Raw genomic sequence first — 21,658 nt, 5'->3', positions numbered from 1 at the left:
TTAACATGTTAACTACCAAAAAACTAAAAATAAGAAGAAAATCAACTATTATTAATAAGAATATCAATATCTTTATCACACTTCTTTAAAAATGTTTACTTATGAAGTTTAAAAAGTTTTATTTTTTTGTTTTATTTCATCTAAACACGCAATATCTTTTTGTAAATTATCTTATATTCATTTTATTTTTGACACTTTTATATATTTTATGTTGTTGGGAATGGAATTTTATTTTAATAATTTTATTATAAAACGACAATACGAGGCAATATGTATGTGTGTACGTGTCACGTGCGTATATGTGTGTATGTATATAAATATATATGTATATATACATATATATTTATACATTTTATATCTTTCTTAACTAAGTTTACTTTTAATTTTTTAGAACTTTTTTGTTTCTTAACTTCTTATGCTTGACGTTTTGAAAAGACTTTTTAATATTTTACGGATTTGTAAATTACAATTGTAATGGGGCTTGGTGATAAGTCTAATTGATGCCTCCTTCTTGCTCCAGCTATTTCCTTTTGTTATATTATAAATGAAACTTATACTAATACTAATACTAATACTTAGTCATATAGTTTAAATATACTATTTTATAATTAGTTTATATATACTATTCAATAAAGACTTAATGTCCTCTCAAAATTTGCTGCCACTGCTTCCATGAGTTTTTTTTCTTATAATATTATTAATAATTTTGTTACAATGCAATACCTTAATAGCACCATTTTCATAACAATCTGATTCTGAATTACTACCTTTATTAATATTTTTTGCTTGATCACTTTCATTATCTGATTTGCCACATGTTTAACTATTGCAGATATGCAATTTTTTATAGTTTTTTTTTTATAGAAACCTTGAGCTCGGTCAAATAAGTATATCATTATTGTGGCACAATTGACTTTCTACAGGAACTATCTGACCATACTTTTGTATCACTGCAGTACCATCATGAGTAAACACAACTATGTACATTAACTCTAAGCCAAAACCTGACACAACCCTTGTTGCCTTTTTTCATTCTATAAAAATAAAATGTTGTTAAACTATGGCAGAATGGAAAGAGAAAGCTAAGTAATATCTCTATATCTCAATCTCTAGGAGAAAGCTGTGCAATATCTCTATCAACAGATGCTTTTCACTATTACTAACTGTAGTCAGTAATAGTGAAAAGTGCTGTATCAGTTAGATATAGCACTTAAAGATAATGGTAGACAATCTAAAAGCTTTAACTATGACTTTTAATTATGACGGATCAACATTAACAGTGATGGAATCGACTAAGGATGAATGGAAATGGCCAGCAAAGCAAGGATATACTATTCTACAACAATTTAGATATCAAGAAGAAAATTGGTTTTTTAAAAGCAATGAACAGCGGAAGAATATTTAGCTCTGAATCTTATTAACTAATATAGCATAATACCTACTTCCTACATCAATTTGTTTGACTGTATAATGCTTTATATATAATTTTGATTTCATTTTATATTGTTTTTTATTGTGTTGAGTAAAAATAATAATAAACAGATTGTTAGTTTAAACTTTTTTTCATATTAAAAATAAATGGTAAATATAAAAAATACTTTATTTCACATATTTCATAGATCAACATCTTACTTACCTACAGGCAAAAACTCATGGATATTCTATTCACAAATTAAAGAAAAATTAAATTTAGTTTAGGAGACCATTGAATTATTATACAGTAACCCTAGTTTACGGTAAATCTTTTTTTGTGAAGACCATCAACTTAAATGAAACCTAATATATACACAACTTAATCTTAAAGAGCTAAATTTATATACCATTTATATAAATGTAAATCTTTATATGTCAGCCTATTTATTAGCTATTATGCTGAACACATTTCTTCAAAATACAAATTTTATCAAGCAAAATTATTAGGTTTGTGACTGTTGGACTTTTTTTGCATTAGGAAACCACACTTAGAATTAACTTGAATATTACATTAAAATTTGTTATCATTCTTAAAAACATATCACTTTCGGCAGCACATTGTGACAGCAATTCAGCCAAAATCTACATTCATAAATCGATTTTTATTTGTGTGATCAGATCAAATCTACTCAAACTTTTGTTTTTTTGTGAAACAGTAGCACACAGTAAATTTTGCTTCTCTAAATGAATATTATGAGTATTTGAAATACTTTCAGACAGAAGAGCTTTGTTTTAGCATGTTTTTTTGGTACTTGATAATGCGGTATTGCTGTAGTGGTAGAGCGCTTGCCTCGTAAGCAAGTAGTTCTGAGTTTGATCCCCACCACATCCCTGGTAGTACCGCACTCAACTTGTTTCTCAACGCAGCGGTCTTGTTTGTCATGGTTCATGTTTCGGAGAAACTAATCCAATAAAAACTAAGAAAATAATTATCAGTTGGAAAAAAATTAATTCCCATTATGAAAATTTTTTTGCCATTGGTTGCTGCACAGCAATAAAAAAGATTTATTGTTTTGTTTTTGTTTTTTCAACAACAAAAACCAATAATTTTTCAGAAATTTCAAAAGGATTTTGTGAGGGGAAAAAAACTAAACCCAAGAATTCCTGAACATGAAAACAGCAATAAATACCAAAGATGCTAATCTGATAGAAAAACTCTTGAAAAAAACCTTGAAGAAGGAAGACTATGGATTCTGATCTGCAGAAATTTATCAATAGAGACAGGGGTGTGGATTCGTAACAAAAATGTACCGACTCCAACTCCAATCATTGAAATTTTCAGAGTACGACTCCGACTTCAACTCCGAAACAAAATTTTTGAAAAATTTTTTTGAACTCTTTAAAAAATATAGCGCGATAATTTGAAAATTTTTTTTTTGCCAAATATATGAAAAGTTCTTTGAAGATTAAATATTTTGTACATACATGTGCAATACAGAGAAGTTTTACTATTGGAATCGGAGTCGCGATTTTGTTTAGCGACTCCGACTGCGCTAAAAATGTCGCGACTCCGACTCCACAGCCCTGAATGGTGAGATAAAAAAATGAAAAGACATCTCGAAAGTGATTGTTGATACAATTTTGTTCAAAGAACAATCTTGCCATTCGGGGCACAACAGAAGTCATCAGTCAACAAAACAGTTGAATTTTTCTGAACTTGATAAAGTTGATTTATCAACTTTATCAACTAATAATGGCTTATAAGCCATTATTAGTCTTTAATAATTGAACACATTGCATATGTTAAAGCAAAGAAAACCACAACATCCTACTATTCTCCTCGAACTTAAAATGAGCTGATTGAGTTAATTGGGCAGAAAGTCAGAAATGAAATCTCAAACATTAAAAAAAGATAAATACTACTCTGTTCTGTTTAACTGCACTACAAATCCCTCCCACGAGGAGCAGATGAACCGAGTAATCAGTATATCCACACCAATAATGAAACCTTTACAATTGAGAAAAGGTCTGTGGATTTTATTTAATCTCACTAAAAAACCAAAGAAGGTCTTGCAATAGAGATCACTAAAAAATTAGAAAAGGATGGTCTAAAGATTTTTGATTTCAGCGGCCAAGGTTTCTACAATGGAGCCGATATGTCTGAAAAATACAATGGTGTCCAAGCTCACATCCATTCTCTCTGTGAGTCAGCAAGATTTTTTCTATGTGGAGCTCACACTTTAAATCTTGTTGATGTCCATACTGCTAAGGTTTCCCCACTCATGATTATGTTTTTAGGAAAAGTTCTATCTTTTCCTAAAAACAGTTCTATCTTTTCCTAAAAAATTTTTCAAAAACATTGACTATCTTATTAAAGGGAAACAGCGTCTCAAGATGATCTGCCAAAAAAAAAGCAACCACACCATTGCAAAGACAAATCAAAGAAGTTCTTCAAGTTTTGGAACTCATTATCCACAATTCTATGGGATAGGTGCACAGTTCCTTGCTTGCCCGAAGTGCAAGGTTGACTTGGTATGGCTCTGGGCACCAGAAGACGAAAGATAAAAAAAAAATTATTGAGATTATAACTGCAAAAAAGTAAATTTTTTATTTTTATTGATGAGGCATAAAATAATATTACTTAGTGATGTGCATAACACTTGCTTCATTTATATTACCAAAGAATTACAGTTTTTAATAATTTATTTCTAAAACCCCAACTAATCAAAGGTTACCCAGAATGTCAGCACATTTTTAAAAGTTGTGTTGCAAACTTGGAATAAATTAGTGGATGATGTAATTGGTGTACCTACAGTAAGCTCTTTTAAAAGTATTTTTATTATGTTACTTCCGCTACAGTAATGTCAATCGTCAGCAAATGAAAGCCTGGTGTTGCTTTTCTTCATCAATATTAAACTTTAAACAAGCTCTTTTAGTCTTCTATTTTAGTTCCGGTACTTGCTGTACAAGTTTTTGGATACCAAACATTCAGCTCAGATTGCCGCTATAAAACTTATTGTAAAATGACCATGGAAAATTACTATTGCTCCAAAGCTGTTGCTTTACTTTTAACTAAACATCGACCCATGATGAGCAGATGACTCATCTGAAAACAGAATTTTTTGCAATTCAAATAACGATAGCAAAATTGCAATGAACCTAATTATGCAGTTTTGATGCTAAATATGCAGCAGAACCTAAATTTAAATTTCTAAACATGCAGTTTTTTTCCATGAGTTTTTCCAACATAAGCTTGAAGCGACTATCGTTAACATTGAGCTTTATCATTCCATTCAACAAATTCAATTTAAAATTGGGATTAAAAGTAAAAACTTTTTTGCTAAAATTCTTATTTTAAAGGTTAAAAGATCAAGAATCGGTAAAAAATCATAGTTTGAAGAAGTCTTCGTCTTTTACTTCTGAAAATTGACTTTCTTAAATATTTTATTTTATAGGGGCTCTACAATCAGTTTTTTAAATCAATTTTAGTTTACTATATGCATTCTAATTTGATTTTTTTAATGCAACGACCTTTAAGTAAACTAAAATTGATTTAAAAAACTGATTGTAGAGCCCCTATTAAACAAAATATTTAAGAAAGTCAAACATACATGTTGAAAATAAATTAGATACAACTCTGTCATAAAATGATTAGTATTTTAATATTAATTTCAAAGAATCTATGTTAATTAACCAGATTAGATTTTTTTCACCCACTTTCAAAATGTCTAGTGCTAGGCTTTGATCATATTTATATATATATACATATATATATATATATATATATATATATATATATATATATATATATATATATATATATATATATATATATATATATTTATATGCTTAAATTTACTTTGAAATACTAAAATTTTAAAAACTGTTTTTCAAAACTGCGGAAACTTTGTGATGCTTTGTGGTCGAAAAATAATAATAATAATATTACCATTTCCATACAAAAAAACCATCCCAGTCACCATAAAAACAGGATGAAGATTGAATTCTTTTCCAGTTCCATCCCAAGCATAACCACCAAAATAATGTTTAGTCCAACACAAAATTAATATAAAACATAAAATACCAACTAACTCAAGACATCCAATTACTACATAAAAGATTTTTTTCCCTTTTGGATCATTGTCAATAGTCTCAATGAGTGGAGTTGATTGAACATTTGCTTTTGCACTGAGAAACTAAATATGAAAAGTAATAAGTTAAAATAAAACATTTTATGTAAAATAAGTTATGCTTATTTTACAAATAAACATTAAAATGAAATTTAGAGTTAACTCGTCAAAATTCATCATTTACTAAGATATTTCCAAAAACATATTTGTTATTTTATTATTATATTTCCATTTGTAAGGTTAAAATTAAGTTTACAAATTTGCATTTGTTTTGTCTCTATAAAAAAATATTTTTGAATATTAAACGAATGCAAAATTTAGGCTACACAATTAGATTAATCTTTCCTATATATAGTTTATTAGTGGTGGTTATAAACGTTAAACAGACCTTCAATTTTCTAGTAAGCGTTTTGTTGTGAGACTCTAAAATCCTCAATGTAAAATTTAAAAAACGTTCAGATGTTATTTTTGATTTACTTTTAATATTTCAGCTGGTAATCAAGCACAGATAAATATTAAACACAGATTGATAATAAAGCAACTTGAAATAGATATAAATTGGCATCAAAATATATCTTGTTGAAAAAGATATAAAAGAACCAGCAGCTCACCAAGGTTTTCATTAAACTTAGAATTAAAACATCCAGCACAAAAGTAATTTCAATAATGCCCATTTAATTTAAACACTTATGTGTGCACTGTCTTGTAATGCTTTCAAATAATAAATTTAATCTAAACCAAGCTGGTATTCAACTGGTTACAAATATCTCACCGAGCAGTTTTCTAACTGGTTACAAATTCTCACCAAGCAGGTTTTTAGCTGGTTATAAATATCTCACCAATAAACATTTTAATTGGTCTCAATATCTCACCAAGCAGCAACTGGCTACAAATAAGATTTTAAAGTTATTGGTTTAGTAAAGTTAAAAACTATAACAACTTTCAAATATGAAAAATGGTTTAGACTAAAAACAATTTGTTGGTGTTTTAAATTAAAAAAGATTTGTGTTTGTCCTTTAAACTGATCGATTGCTTAATTAAAACACATTTGTTTATGCTCAGAAACATTGGCATTCAACAAGCATCACTTCAAACAAAGCTAACCACAAAGTGAAGTTATAAAATCAGATTTAGCCAAATGGGCAAATAGCCAAACTTGCCAAATTTAGCCAAACATAATGGGTAAAAAACCCATTATAATAAAATATAAAATTTACCAAACTAACCATGCTCTGTGTGATAAAAGTTAACATTGTAACTAATAAGGAGGTAAAAATGATCATTGTAAAAAAGCACATGATATAGCATTAAAACCAAGCTACATTAATTATTTTTTAAAAAAATGAATGAAGTCAAAATAATTTTTAAATTTATATCTTTTTATTTTCTTTTAGATTTGTATAGTACTTATTTTATATACTTTTTTTCCTTGTAATTTAGTCTATTTGTTTTCTTTTTTTTTTTTAAATAAAAAAAATAAAAATAAAGTGTTACCTATTGAACTTATTTTTTTTAAATTATGTTTACATTTTATAGAAGGTTATACAGGGTGTTCAAATTTGAATCAATTTTTTTAAACTAGCGCAACTTGTATTTTTTGTACTAAAATGGTTTCTGATTATTGACAGCTGTCAAGTATAAACATTGCGGTTAGTAAATATGGAGAAATATACAATTGAACCATGCGTCTTCATTGTTAAAAATTATTTTAAGTTTTGTAAAAATTTTGCATAAGTTGGAAGAAAATTTCGTACAAAATAAAGAAAGAAATTGTCCAACAATCTCCACCATTTGAAATATTGCAAATAAATTTGAGGAAAATGGTTCAATTCAAGATTGAAAAAAATAAAATTTACAGTCGCAGTGGTTGTTCCCTAGAAAAAATTGCTGCTGTCAGTGAAAGTGTTAGTGAAGAGCCTAACACATCAATTCTTCATTGCTCACAGCAATTAGGCATAAAACAAACCACTTTATTAAATATCTTGCCTAAGGATCTTCAGCTAAAAGCTTACAAAATACGGTTAACACATCAACTATTGTCAACTGATCATGGATTATGTTGTGCATTTGTTAATTGGGCTCTTGCAGCAAAAGAAGAAAATGATGATTTTTTTAACATACTAATCTTTAGTGATGAAGCTCATTTTGAAATTGGTGGGTATGTAAACAAATTAAACTGTTGAATCTGGTGTGAAGAAAATCTACAAGTAATTTTGGAAAAACAAAAAGTAACTGTTTGATGTGGCTTTTGGTCTGGTGGATTGAATGGTCATATTTATTTGAAAATAAAACTGGACACACTGATGCTGTGAATGATACCCGTTATTGAACAATGATAAGTAACTTTTGTTTGACGAATCGAAGCAGTTTTTTGATTTGATGTGCAGAATATGTGGTTTCAACAGGATGGCACAGTATGTCATACAGCAACAGAAACAATCAATCTTTTGAAAGAGAAATTTGGTGATCAAATAATTTCTCGAAGACCAACTCTCAACTGGCCACCAAAACCATGTGATCTAACACCATTAGATTTCTTTTTATGGGGTTTTTTGAAAAACAAAGTTTACGCTAATAATCCTCCAACCATTCAACATCTGAAAAAACATAATCGAGGAAATTACTAAAATTGAACCACAATTACGCCATTATGTGTTGGAAAATTTTACTAAAAGATTGAAGGCCTATAGAGCCGAAAGAGGTGGTCACTTATCTGACATTCTTTTACACTATTAACTGCCATTTATCTATTTTAATATTCAATAAAAATATCTGCTTATTTCAAAAAAAATTATGCTTTATTAAAAAATTGAAAAGTTAATTTAAATTTAAATACTTTATATAGGCATTCTTCCACATGAAATTGAGGACATTGGTCACCATATTATAAATTCTGTATCTTATTTTTATTTAAACAATATGAACTATGTTTTAATTTTATAACTATTTATCGCTATGACTTATGTTTTCTCCTATCAAAAATAATTATAATAAACAACATTATTAACTAGGGTTTATTTGGAAATTGTTAAATCAATTTAAACTAAATCCATTTAATTAACGAAACTTTATAAAAAATATAAAAGATTGACAACTATGTTAATTTAATCTGATTTGAATCCAAAAGTATTGGTATTAAAAAAATATTATAAAAAGCTTACTTAAAGGGATCCCCTTTAAAAAACATTAAAGTATTTTTAAAAATTAAAAAAAAAGAAAAGTATATATGCCTAAAATATTTAAATATACATAATATATAAAATATATAAATTCTTAATTATATATAGAGCAATTCCATTTCAAATGACTCAGGTCATGCCACCAAACATCTCAGATTTTGCTAATTTTTATACAGATGAGAGTGCTTAGTAGAGTAAGAATTCCTTATAAAATTTTAGCCTCTGGCTCCAAGAAGATCCTGAAATATGACCCCTCTTGCCCCCTCAGAATTGCAATGTTTATTTGGAGGTTTTAAGTTGCATAACTTTAAAAATATTTGATTTTTTTTACTTAAAAATTTGTAACTAGTTATTTTTGGGGGTGATGAATCCAATGAAATGTTCAGAAGTGTAAAAAATTATTGTTAAGAATCTGTAATTATCAATTTAAATAAAATTAGGCAATTTTTTATCTACCTGTTTTTAATGCTTAAGAAACCCATGTGGCCTAGGGATATCTATTTGTCAGTAATGTTGGAATTTTATTACACAGTATGTCTCTAAATAATATTTAGATACCATAATGACTGTCTGGAACATTTTTGTGTGTGTTTGGAAGATAACTACTATATGTACCAATGTTTTTTTGAAGGTTTTAGGGCATCTTTAAACTACTGGCACTAATAGAATCTATCAACTAAAGTGAGAAAAAAACCTCCCAGAGTAAATAGATAAACTTCAATAACAAATAATGAAGTAGAACTTAATAATTAGTCAGGTTACATAAATTATTTTTTGATTTCCAAAAATAATTTATTGGATTTTGAATGAATTATTGGATTTCCAAAAATAATGTAACCTGAATGTTATTTCAAATCTTTTATTTCAATACAATACCTTGCTAAATTTAAAACGTAAAATATTTTTTGTTGTATATTGTAGTTTTCTCACAGTAAACACACTGAAAAATTAAAATGTTTTTTTATTTTTACTTAATCAAACTCTGATTTTCACAAATATTTATGCAAACTTACATTGCACTCTGTTCTAATGATGTCATATTGTTTGTTTTGTCGGAATATCAATCAAACTTGCGATTTTTAAGAAATTCTATTGTTTAAGAGCAATATTTGTCCGAATACCAATCCCATAATGCCTTATGCTTGAAAAACTATTTTAATTTCTCAATTTATGGTTTAAAGCATGAAATGCATGAAATGCTTATTTAAAATGATTCAATATTAATAATTGTAAACTCTTTTTTTTGTAAAGCTTAAAATGACAACAAGGGTGACAAGGAACATCCCCAATCAAGAATCTGGAAAAGGAAAAAAACTAAAGGAATTCACAAAAAAAAAATCTTTTTAAAAGATCTTCTCATAGAAAAGGGTTCCTTGTCGGGGCTACCTTGGAGAAGATAAAAAGGAACCAGCTTTCCCCGAAGCACATTATCCAGAATTATCTGTTTCTGAGAGACAGATTTCCAAATATGGCAATGAAACATTTAATTGCCTGTCCTTTTTTAGACAGAAAATTCAGGATGATTTTTATTATTACCATCAAAATCAATGAGAATAAAAATCATGTATTTATACCCCTTTTACCCCTTTAGATTATCCTGCATTGAAGATTATTATTAGATTATCCTGCATTAAAGATAATTTTTGTGTGATTATGCTTGTATTCTCACTAGAATTCTGGTTCCATGGAGAAGAACTGGTTTCAGGAACAATACTGATAAGAATCTAATAGTTCAAGCTGAGAAGTATATACAAAAGTACATGAAAGTAAAAAAGTGGCAGTACAAGATGGAATTTGGTTATGATGATACTCGGAACAAGTTTAAGAATTCTTTAGAAGATAAAAAGCTAAAAAGAAGTGACTAAAAAGGAAAAAAATCTAACATATTAGTCAAGATTTACTTTTATCAAAACTTTGTATAATAGTTTATATCTTAAAAATATAAGCATTAATACAAATTGTTTTAAATCAAAAACTTTATTTTGACTAATGAATTTGTCCCTATTAAGCACTTTTAAATTTGTTTATACAAATTGTAATAAAATTTTTTTAGAAGGTCTTTATTATATATTAAAGTAACCCACCTCAAATTATCACAAACATTTGGTATAATTTTTTTTTTTATAGGCTTGTTTTGGGCTGGTGACGATTTAGCTATTTTACACAGAAGTTTGGAAATTAACAAATGTATGCTGCCTTCAGAAAAGAAGGAAGATTTCATTTTTATCCAGGACCAGATTGAGGGCTAGAGAATGGTGATAGGAGAACTTGATGGTTGTTTTGAGCAGGTCAGTGAGAGAGCCAAATCATGGAAAAGTCAGGAAACCTTTTCTGTACAGGATGAAGCAAACAGCAGCAAGTTTTTACCAAAAAAAGCAAGCAAAATAACAGCAAGTTTTTACCTGAAAATAAAGTAAGTTTTGATGATAGTGATATTGAGTGTTCTGATCAAAGTTTTGATGATGAAAATTTTGAGATCCCTTAACCTAAGAAGAATAAGGCTGATAAAGGTCAGGTACTCATTATCCCTAAGAATATAGTGTCAAAAACTGCTAGAACTGCAATTGGAATGGCCATTTCTAGCAATTAGGCAAATGCACTTATTAGTTCTGTTGTTACCAGTTCTGGTGGAAATATTGATTATTTTGTCTGGTAAACCAATTATTTTACATTCTAATGGAAAAATCATTAAAGATATTACAGGTGCAATAGATAAGACAAAAGACCATCTGTGTGTCCTTATAAGATGCAACAATGAGACCCATGAAACAAGAGAGGCACATTTTTCAGCTATTCAGAAGTTATTAGAATATTTTTAAATTGGTGAGTTCCTTCATGATCTATGCTTTGACACTACTGCTTGGAACACTTGCCATCTCAAAGTTGATGGAAGAATCAAAGCAGTTGAATAAACTAAAGATGAAAAGAAACAAACATTACTCATTGTTACATCTATACTACTGTTTCCAAAAATCTTATTTTTAATTAAACATTGGATAAACATGGCGAATACTTTTAAATAGCTGAGCTTGTAACTATGTATCTTCACGAATTCACAGAACTGGAGCTATTTCACATGTACGCTTTATGGGCAAGACTCTTTACTTAATGAACATTAAGCTACTACTGCCAAGAATCACACAGGTCATTTTTCTGAGTGAAAGCATTATCAAAGAGATTGATAGTATGGCTGATTATATTTCTTTACTCTAGGCTCCACAGTTCCTGACAAGCTAGTTTGAAGATTCTGCTGCCTTTCAGGTTTGTTAAATAATTTATTAAATTAACAAACAAATATAACAATCAAAATGTTAATAATTTGCATAACACAGCTAAAATTATTTTTAGGATTAAAGGAACTACTGGCATATGTGCCACTAAGCTATTTTTGAGTCTACAGCCAAAATTGATAGCCTCTTCTGACAGTGGCCATTACAAGGATATGAAAGATATGACAGATTTTATACTCGGCAGAGAGAGAAAACATTCATAAAGTTTCAAGAATCAAAGCAGTTCATCCAGATGTTTCCAGTGTTTTGCAACATCATGATCATCCTTCATCTTTGGCTGCATATGTTTCTAAGGACTCATGGTTAATCTTTATCATTCTGGGGCATAGTATAAAAAAATAAATCTGGATGAAACTTTCTCAGATCCTTTGGAAATCCAAAAGAGAAGTAAACCTCATTTAAGACAATGTGGAATGCGTCAAGAGTTAACAGAAGCTACAGGACAGGCTTGGACAGGAAGGCGTGCGATTTGGAGTGCGAATATGACCACGCAAATATTTGTTGTTTTTAAATCATTTTGAAAAATTGACCGCCGCTGTTAAGACTTTGTTTACATTTACATTAGTTTGTTTTCATTTTAAAAATGCGCCAAAAAACTTTTATCTTAACTTAAGAAACTTTTATCTTAAATAAATAAACTTAAATAAAATTTATTTTGAAAAAAGAAAAGAAATCTTCGTAGAAGAAAATAATGAAATATAAAAAAAACTTAACTGAAACTAAAATAAAAAAAACCGAAAAAATACTTGACTAAAATAAATAATAAACTATAACGCTAAATTAAGTTTATAATTACGTTTGGAACTTTAAACTTTTATCGTTGCTAATGTTTTTATAATATTATACGAAACTCTTTTAAAAAAAGTAACAACTTACTTCTAATAATTGTTTAATAAATACGCGCATTTAACAAAAAAAGATTCTTAACAATTCTTCGTAGTAAAAACAAAAGAAAAAATAACTAAATTGTTTCTTTTGTGAGAAATACGTCAACAAAAAACGTTTACATTTTCTATGAACGACGTTTATAGAATAAATTATAGAATTAGTTTATAAGCGTTTATAATCATAAAATATGCATAACTTTATAAATTAAAAAAATAAATATATTATATAGGTATATTAATATATATGTATATATATTAAATATAAAATAATAAGTTAAATATAAAATAATCATGTAAGTTTTTTTTTAAGTTTCCTCATAGCTTAGATACTTTTTTTTTTGGCGTATTTTTAAAATGTAAACAAAGCATTTTAACAGCCACGGTCAAGCTTTCCAAATGATTTAAAAATAAAAACTGTTTGTGTGGTCATACTATCGCGTGAAACCGCATGCCTTCCTGTCCAAGCCTGCTATAGGACCTACTCCAAATGGAGAATGCTTGAAAAATACCTGGGAAAAAATGGAAAAGTGCATACAAGGAGTCAACTACTGTTGTCGCTCTAACATTATTTCACAGCCAGTTTTTATTGCTCTGCATTTTCTTACTTCAGCTGGGTCTTCCCAAAGTGATACCACTTTGTAAAATTATCATCAAGTTTCTAAACAATTCCAAAATTTAATTCATTTTAAAAACAGTTGTTTTGAAATATATAGTTTTTTTAAATATATAACCTATTTCATTTTAACATTAGTTTATTGTGAATTTTCAAGATTTGTTCCAACTAGATGGATCTCTTATATGAACAAAATATTATGTACTTTGTTATACACTATTTCATATTTGATAATTAGGACTAAAACAGACATGCTAACATTAGTTAACATGTCTGTTAACTAATGTTAACATGTCAATGTTAACATTAGTTAACAGACACGCCAATAGTAGCTATATTCCAATTAAATCGATTGGAATATAGCTACTATTGGCGACAACAGTCAAAACTCGATATAAAATCAGTCAAAAATATCAAAAAACAAAACTTTAAATCAGCTGTGCAGATACTTTCATTAATCCCTACCAAAAAAAAAAAAACTTATATATAAATATGACATCAGTGCCACTCATTTGCATTATCGTGTAATAAAATTCCAAATGACAAAGAAAATGGATATCCCTAATGTGGCCTTGATTATATAAAAAAAAACTACACATTCTCTATACATTGATCTTTCAAAAAATATAAAGAGATTGATCTGCAAGTATATAGATTTCAATATATGGATATTGGGGCACAGTCCCCACTTTTTTGTAATGGAATACTGCAATTGATTTTTCACTACCTTCGAAACTAGCTGGAGCTCTGAAAATTTTGGCTTTTTTATAGTGCCAATGAATGTGCATTTCAAAATTTTTTTATGACCCTAAGACAATAGGGGGGGGGAGTAGTGTGACTGGGACAGGTGCCCCACTTTATTTTAGTGGAATCTTTTATTAGATTTTTCACTACCTTCCAGACAAACTGGAGCTCTGAAAATTTCAGCATTTGTGTAGTCTTGATAAATGTGTGCTAAAATTGTTTCCAGGGCAGACAACCAGAGTACCAGAAAAAGAAAACATGCCTTTTATATTAAAATCTTCACTTGTTCATTTAAAGCTAACAGTATCTATAGATTCTGGGTTAAAATGATAATAGTTCCCAGTTCCAGGAATTGCTTTACTTAGTTGAAAAGGTTTTTTCAAAGTGGTGTGCAATTCTGTCATTCTTTCTTTTTCAATCTTGAAAAAAACAATCCCTTGAAATCAAACATTTTATTGTAATTCAATATCTGGCCATTTATGGGCCTTTGTAAATTTTTATTTGCAGTTAATCGTTTTACAGTGCCGCCAATACCACCACATAGTTACTTACTATGACTTGTAGCAAAAAATGCTCATTCTACATCAATGTCAAAATCATCTTTATAAAAACAGATAAAAAGAATTGTAAAGAATTTTGTGGATTTTATACTGTGCAGCACAACCAGGGCCGGGTTAAGTACTTCTTGGCCTTCTGGCACTTAACATTGTTTGGCCTCTATTGACCTCCAAGTATTCAAATTTAACAGGGGTTTAACATAAAAAATCTTTATAATTGTTGCGCAATGGCTTTAAATGTATTTTTTCTTTTTCAATTATATTTTTATAGCGTTGTTGTAATTCTTTTTCATCTTTTGTTTAAACTATTTTTAATTTTTATTCCACTGTCTTTTTTAATTTCGTTACGTTTATCTTAATGTTATCCTCTCTTTTAATAATTTGTTTTTATAACTATTTGTTGTTTTTGCATTTGCTTGATTTATTTATTAAAAGTGTTTCTTTTTTCAACATTATGTTCAAACTCAAAAGTTTTTTCAAGTCATTAAAAAAAACATCCAGTTTGCGATGTATGCTCTGTTATTGCAAAGATTAAAAATCTCTGGGACATGAGAGGAAGTCAAGAATAGAGTTCAATAATATTTTTTCTTTCAAATTATATATCTTTCAAAAATTAACTAAGATGCTCTGGCCCCTTTAACTACGTGGCCTTCCAGCACATGCCCAGTGTGTCTATAGGATAAACCGACACTGAGCACAACCATATAGAAAATAAAGAATCTTTGAAATATTAGGATGATTTTCTTTTAAATAATTAACTGAACTTTGTACACAAAACCAAATTGATGCTTGCTATCTTCTAACATAAAGCACAATGTTTTTTCTTTCAGCTGATCATTTTTGTTTAACATATAAAGGGCAACAGGGTATAACTCGCATTGATTTTTGCACCAATGGTAACTTTGGATTTCATCTTGAATCACAAACATGTAGTTTTCTGCAAAATCACAGCAAAGACAATACAGCAGTCTTTTCCCAACATTTCCTTTTGTTGCCTGAGGTATCTTGCTTGATATTTTACAATGTAGGAATGAGCAGGTAATTTGTTTATTGCCTCTGATATTATCAATTTGTATTCTTCAATTGTAGTTGTCTGACAGATCAATGTTGTTCTGTCTGTTTTCTCTTCAATTCCAATTCCAGTTTTAAATTATACAATGTAAAATTCTGTTAAAATCATTATTTTAGATGGATGACTGTTTTAAATCCATATACTTACAAAACAAAAATCTTATAAACATATGAACTTTCTTAAAACATTTTAAGAAAGATCATTGAATACATCGAAGAAAGATCATTGAATCATCAAAAACCGAAATGTAACAAACATAAACCAAAAATTTTTTTTGAAAACAATATTTTCAACTTATCTTTACTTTATCAAAAATGCAAAAATTTCCTGAGAATAGTGGAGCATGTCCCCTAGTGCCCCGGCCCTCAGGTCATCTGCCCTGGAAACAATTTTAATGCATGCTCATCAGGACTGCACAAACACTGAAATTTTTAGAGTTGCGGTTTGTCTGGAAATGAAAAATCGATCACAAGATTCCACTACATAAAAAAGGGGCCCGTTATCAACCCCCCCTGGTGTCTTGGGCCCTAAAAAAAACTTTAACATGCACGTTCATCAGCACTACAGAAATGCTAAAATTTTCAGAGCTCCAGCTAGTCTTGGTGGTAGTGAAAACTCAATTTCAAAACTCCGCTATAAAAGTGTGAACTGTGCCCTGTTATCCATATATAGAAATCCATATCCTTGCAGATCAAAGTCTTTATATTTTTTGAAAGATCAATGAATAGAGAATAATGTGTAATATTTTTTTTTTGTTACCATCAAGGCCACATGGGTTTCTTGAGCATTAATATCAGGTATGTAAAAAATTGCCTAAATTAATTTAAATTAATAAATACAAGTTTTTTATATTTCTGATCATTTCATTAACTCGCAACCCCTGAAAATAGCCAGGTACAAATTTTTACAAAGATTAAATTTGTACCTAGCTAGGTAAAATATGATTACCTATATCACAACATTACATTTGCCCCAAATAATAATGAAAACAAATGCTACATGTTTTGTTATTGTATATGCAACAATATAACTCAACTTTAAAAACTGCCAAAAGCATTTATAAAAAGTTTGACTTTTATCCAACTCATAGCCAGATACATAATTTGGTCAAGAAATACAAAACAGTGTACAACCTTAAGTCATCTAACAAAATAAACTTGAAGAGTTACTCAAAATCATTTTTAAAAGTAATGAGCCATCAACAGTGGCAAAAAGTAATTTATGTGAATCATTTAATCTACTTTCAGCACTTATTAAAACAAAACTGCATGAACCTTCTAATTCTGTTGTGTATCAAAAAGATCCTTATGTAATCAAAAGATTAAATCAAACTATTAAAAGGAAAAACTTAACTATTTCAATTTTAAGGCAAAAATTAGCTGAAGTTTCAGCAAAAAGTTTGATACTAAAAGAAAATAAATGTTTAAAAAAACATATAAAGATAATAAAGCTTAAAAAGAAAGAAAAACAAAATGATTGGAGTTATACCAATTTGATTAAAGATAACTGGATAAAAATTCTAGGAAATGAAAATATGAACTTGCTATACAAATTGGATAAGTTAAAGGATTCTGCTAATGAACATTTGCCATTAAAAAAAGATAAAAAAACATTTACATGGCAACTACAATTAATGATATATGATGCTATTGTTAACTAGGTACCAACAAAAAGTATTCCAATTTTGTTTCCAAAAATTTTTAAACACTTAGACATTGCACATATAGAAAATTTCCCACATCGTAGCACAGTTGAAGAGATAGTTCGTGAATTAGGTATAATCAGCGACCTTCATGCTGCTGAAGTTGCGATTTCTACAGCCAATCTTACTCTTGGGTTTGATGCAACAAACTAAGGAGTACTTATAAACTTTATTCATTTTACAACTAAAACAGAGTGCCATGTTATAGCAATAGATCAGTTGTCAGATGGGACTGCACACGATTATCAAACTCATGTTGTATCTTCAATAGATCAACTTGCCTTTTTGTATTCTGATTTCTATAATTATGATTATCAAAAGAGCCACACAAAAATTATTCAAAAAATTATTCATATGACTGACTGTGTTGCCACTAATCATGCAGCTGTTCAGCTAATAAATTCTTCATAGGAATAAGTTTTAAATGAACTTAGTTGTCACTTACACCCTCTTGAAACAATATCCAGCTCTTGCAAGTCTGCATTAAAAATGATTGAAACACATAATGGAGTACTGTTTAGGAAAGATTGTATCGCTAGTAATATAGTTTTACAAATGAATAAGATGCGATACAAAGATGGTAATGGAGATCCTAAAGGTTTTAAAATCTTTTTAGATGAGATGAAACTTCACAAAGGACTCATTCCCCATTACAGAGGGAACAGATTGCATATTTTGTTTCATATATATTTATTGATGATACATAAATGAAATGTACTTATCTAGCACTACAACTTATTAATTTTTAAGTAACAGTACAATTTCATGTGGAGGGCTACAAAGTAGTTTAAGAATAGACTTTATTAACGAAACAGCTAAAAAAGAAATGTGCGTCTTATACTATTGGGAAATACTTTAACAGGACCATGGATGACATTATTTATCAGTCATTTTTTCATTATATTATTATTTCTATTATTATCATTATTTTATCAGTCATTCAAAAGACAAAGAAATTGAACAAATGATTGTATCCTGTTTATCAGCTATTATTACTGTTTTAGAAAGACAGTATAAAAGATATTTAAATTTAGAGCTATCAGAACAACTTATAAAAGAGACGCAGACAGCCAGGCTTTATAATATTGATGCAGAAGAAGTTATGGGTATGTTCAGTGCTGCTAAACATCATGCTCCTGACTCTACTTTATGTTTTTTTGTTATCAAAATTAAGAGCAATAAAAAATAATGTAAGTGATTACATTGACCAAGTAGATAAAGATGAAAAAATGAAAGTTGTCTACTGGGCAATAAACAAAGCCTGAAAAAAGAGAGAGAGTTAAATAAAAAAAATATTTATGAAATAAAGCTTAAAATGATTGGTCGGAACCTGTTGTAGAAGCAAAAAAAAAGAAGAGGATAAAAGCAGAATAACATTGGCTCTTCAAATTCAAAACCTTAGTTTGTCAGATATTTCAACAAAATTTCAAGAACTAGAGTCTAAGCAATTATCAGACCTTTCCGATATGCTATCAGCAATTATCAGACCTTTCCGATATGCTATATATGCATTTATGATTTAATTCAGTAATGCAAGAAGAAGTTCTTTATTTTGGTAAACTTGAAAAAATGGAGGTAAAAAATGGTAAGCAAGTTTATGCTGTACCTATGATAATGATGCAGTGGATTATGACATTTCAAAATACGAACTTGCTGCAGATATAATCTATAGAGACCTTATGTTATCCTGGAAAATAAGCGTTGGAAAAAATATTTTAAAAAAGCTATTTTCATAGTCACATATCTTTTAAAAAACATGCTGCTTGGAAATTTTTGTAGTTTTAACTTTTATGAAATAAATTAATATAACTAGCAGTTTGTGTTGACACCTTTTTTTTCTTTAACTGCATTTCTTTTACTACATATTTTATTTTACCTAAAAACATAAACCTTTGAAAATTATTTACTTACACCACCAACCTTAACTACCTACCACACACCAACCTGTCCACCTACATACACCCCAAAATATACCCATTAATCTTTGCTACCCAGAGATAATTGATTCTTTCTTTAACATTCTATTGATCACTAATTTATCAACAAATAAATTGTGAATCTTATCAATTTATGTTATTAATTACAAAAAACTCATCCACTTTTAGTGGGTGACAGTGTCAGAGGCCCACCCCGCCCCCGATTATTTGTATTCACCCTAACTATTTACAAAATGTTTCTTATTTTTTTTAGCTTTCAATTGATACCAAATTTATGTAAATTGGATCATTTTTACGGAAGTTATGATTAACTTAAGTTGATAATTACAAATTGCGGTCACAACATTACTCATATATATATATATATATATATATATATATATATATATATATATATATATATATATATATATATATATATATATATATATATATATTTTCATATATATATATATATATATATATATATATATATATATATATATATATATATATATATATATATATATATATACATCCTTTCAATAATAAACAAACATTTAGTTGAATTAGGATGAGACTGTTCTAAAGTATTATGATAAAAGTTCTTTTTATCTAGATACCTGCTTGATCAAGCAGGTATCTTAATTTAATTGAAACAAAAAATATATATATATATATATATATATATATATATATATATATATATATATATATATATATATATATATATATATATATATATATATATATATATATATATATATATATATATATATATATATATATATATATATATATATATATATATATATATATACATCCTTTCAATAATAAACAAACATTTAGTTGAATTAGGATGAGACTGTTTTAAAGTATTATGATAAAAGTTCTTTTTATCTAGATACCTGCTTGATCAAGCAGGTATCTTAATTTAATTGAAACAAAAAAAATAATTGCCTTAAGAAAAAACTTTTTATTGAAAAGATCTTATACAACAATTATTTTCAGACACTCTTTTGAAAAAAGTTTAAATAAAATTCAAATTTAAAAAGTTTGAAAAAATATAAAGTATTTAAATTAACTTTAACTTTTACCGATGACGTTTCTCTTGTATCTTCTTCGGTTTCCATTTTAATCTACTTTAACTACAAACTTTTAGTAAAATAACAAAGAATATAATAAACATCTGCAGCATTTAAATACTCACGCGGATCTATTCTCTATGTCAAATTTTTAAAGTTGACCAGCGCAATCGCATTCTATAAAATTAAAAACATTTTTAAAATTAGATGAGTGAATAGATTTTAACTAACTATGAAAAACACAAACGAATATTACGATACAAATATAGATATGTTATTTAGAACTTAAATATGTGTTATCAAAAACTTTAATCATCATGCCACAAGATGTATTTAAGACGTCTAGAAAACGTACTTAAACGTATCACAACGTTTTGAAACGTTGTAATACGTTTCGGTACGTTGTAACGTTCTAATACATGAAATACATTGTAATATGTTGTATACGATGTAATGCATTTTAGTAAGTTATTTAATATTTTTTAGACATTTAAAACACGTCCAGGGGTCGATGTTACTTTTTACCGGCATAAAATGCTACCGGCGGAAGTTTTACTCTGGGAATTTTTACAGCCGCAAATTTTGAGTTGTAAAATGTTTTTCAATGTTATAAAACTTTTCCGCATCACATTTTGTAGATATCTATACCCTAAATTTTTTTAGAAATCTTTCTTCTGGATAAATAACATTCTCAAGACACAAAATAATTGTTAAAAATAAAATGTTTTTGAGTTAAAGATTCAAAAACATTCTTAACCACAGGTTTCTACAACTAAATATTCATACCTTTAAATCTTCAACAAAAATTTCCGTTCGCTGCTCCTCCAGAACATTTTTCTACGTTAAAATATTTTTCGACAGCATAAATTTTATTGCCGGTAATTTTTGAAAATATTTTATAAAATTGACAAAACTAATTAGGCCGGGCAAATAAAAAAAAAACAATTGGTTTTTTGGAGTAATTATTCAATAAAAATTTTAACAAACTCGCTTAAATTTATATTCATGTAAAGCGTGAATTTTACTCTAAAAACGCTAAGTTAAGTCCAGCTTTACGTGAACAAATATTT

At 28.2% G+C, this 21,658-nt stretch overlaps 1 protein-coding gene across 1 annotated transcript in view; it reads right to left on the bottom strand.

Annotated features, from left to right (window-relative positions):
• Nucleotides 1–20,748, bottom strand: part of LOC100210950 (lysosomal membrane ascorbate-dependent ferrireductase CYB561A3) — a 25,263-nt gene extending 4,515 nt beyond the window's left edge. The window contains exons 1-2 of the mRNA XM_065810241.1: nt 20,601–20,748; nt 5,363–5,609 (exon numbers count right to left, since the gene is read on the bottom strand). Coding sequence (XP_065666313.1) covers nt 5,363–5,609; nt 20,601–20,636 — 283 coding nt within the window. The 5' untranslated portion in view covers nt 20,637–20,748. The remainder of the gene's footprint in view (nt 1–5,362; nt 5,610–20,600) is intronic.
• Between the last annotated feature and the right edge of the window lie 910 nt (nt 20,749–21,658).

Source organism: Hydra vulgaris, chromosome 11 (genome assembly GCF_038396675.1).
Source record: "Hydra vulgaris chromosome 11, alternate assembly HydraT2T_AEP".
Classification (NCBI taxonomy): domain Eukaryota; kingdom Metazoa; phylum Cnidaria; class Hydrozoa; order Anthoathecata; family Hydridae; genus Hydra; species Hydra vulgaris.
Note: the sequence above shows the minus strand (reverse complement) of the source record. Positions and strands in the feature narration are given on the sequence as shown.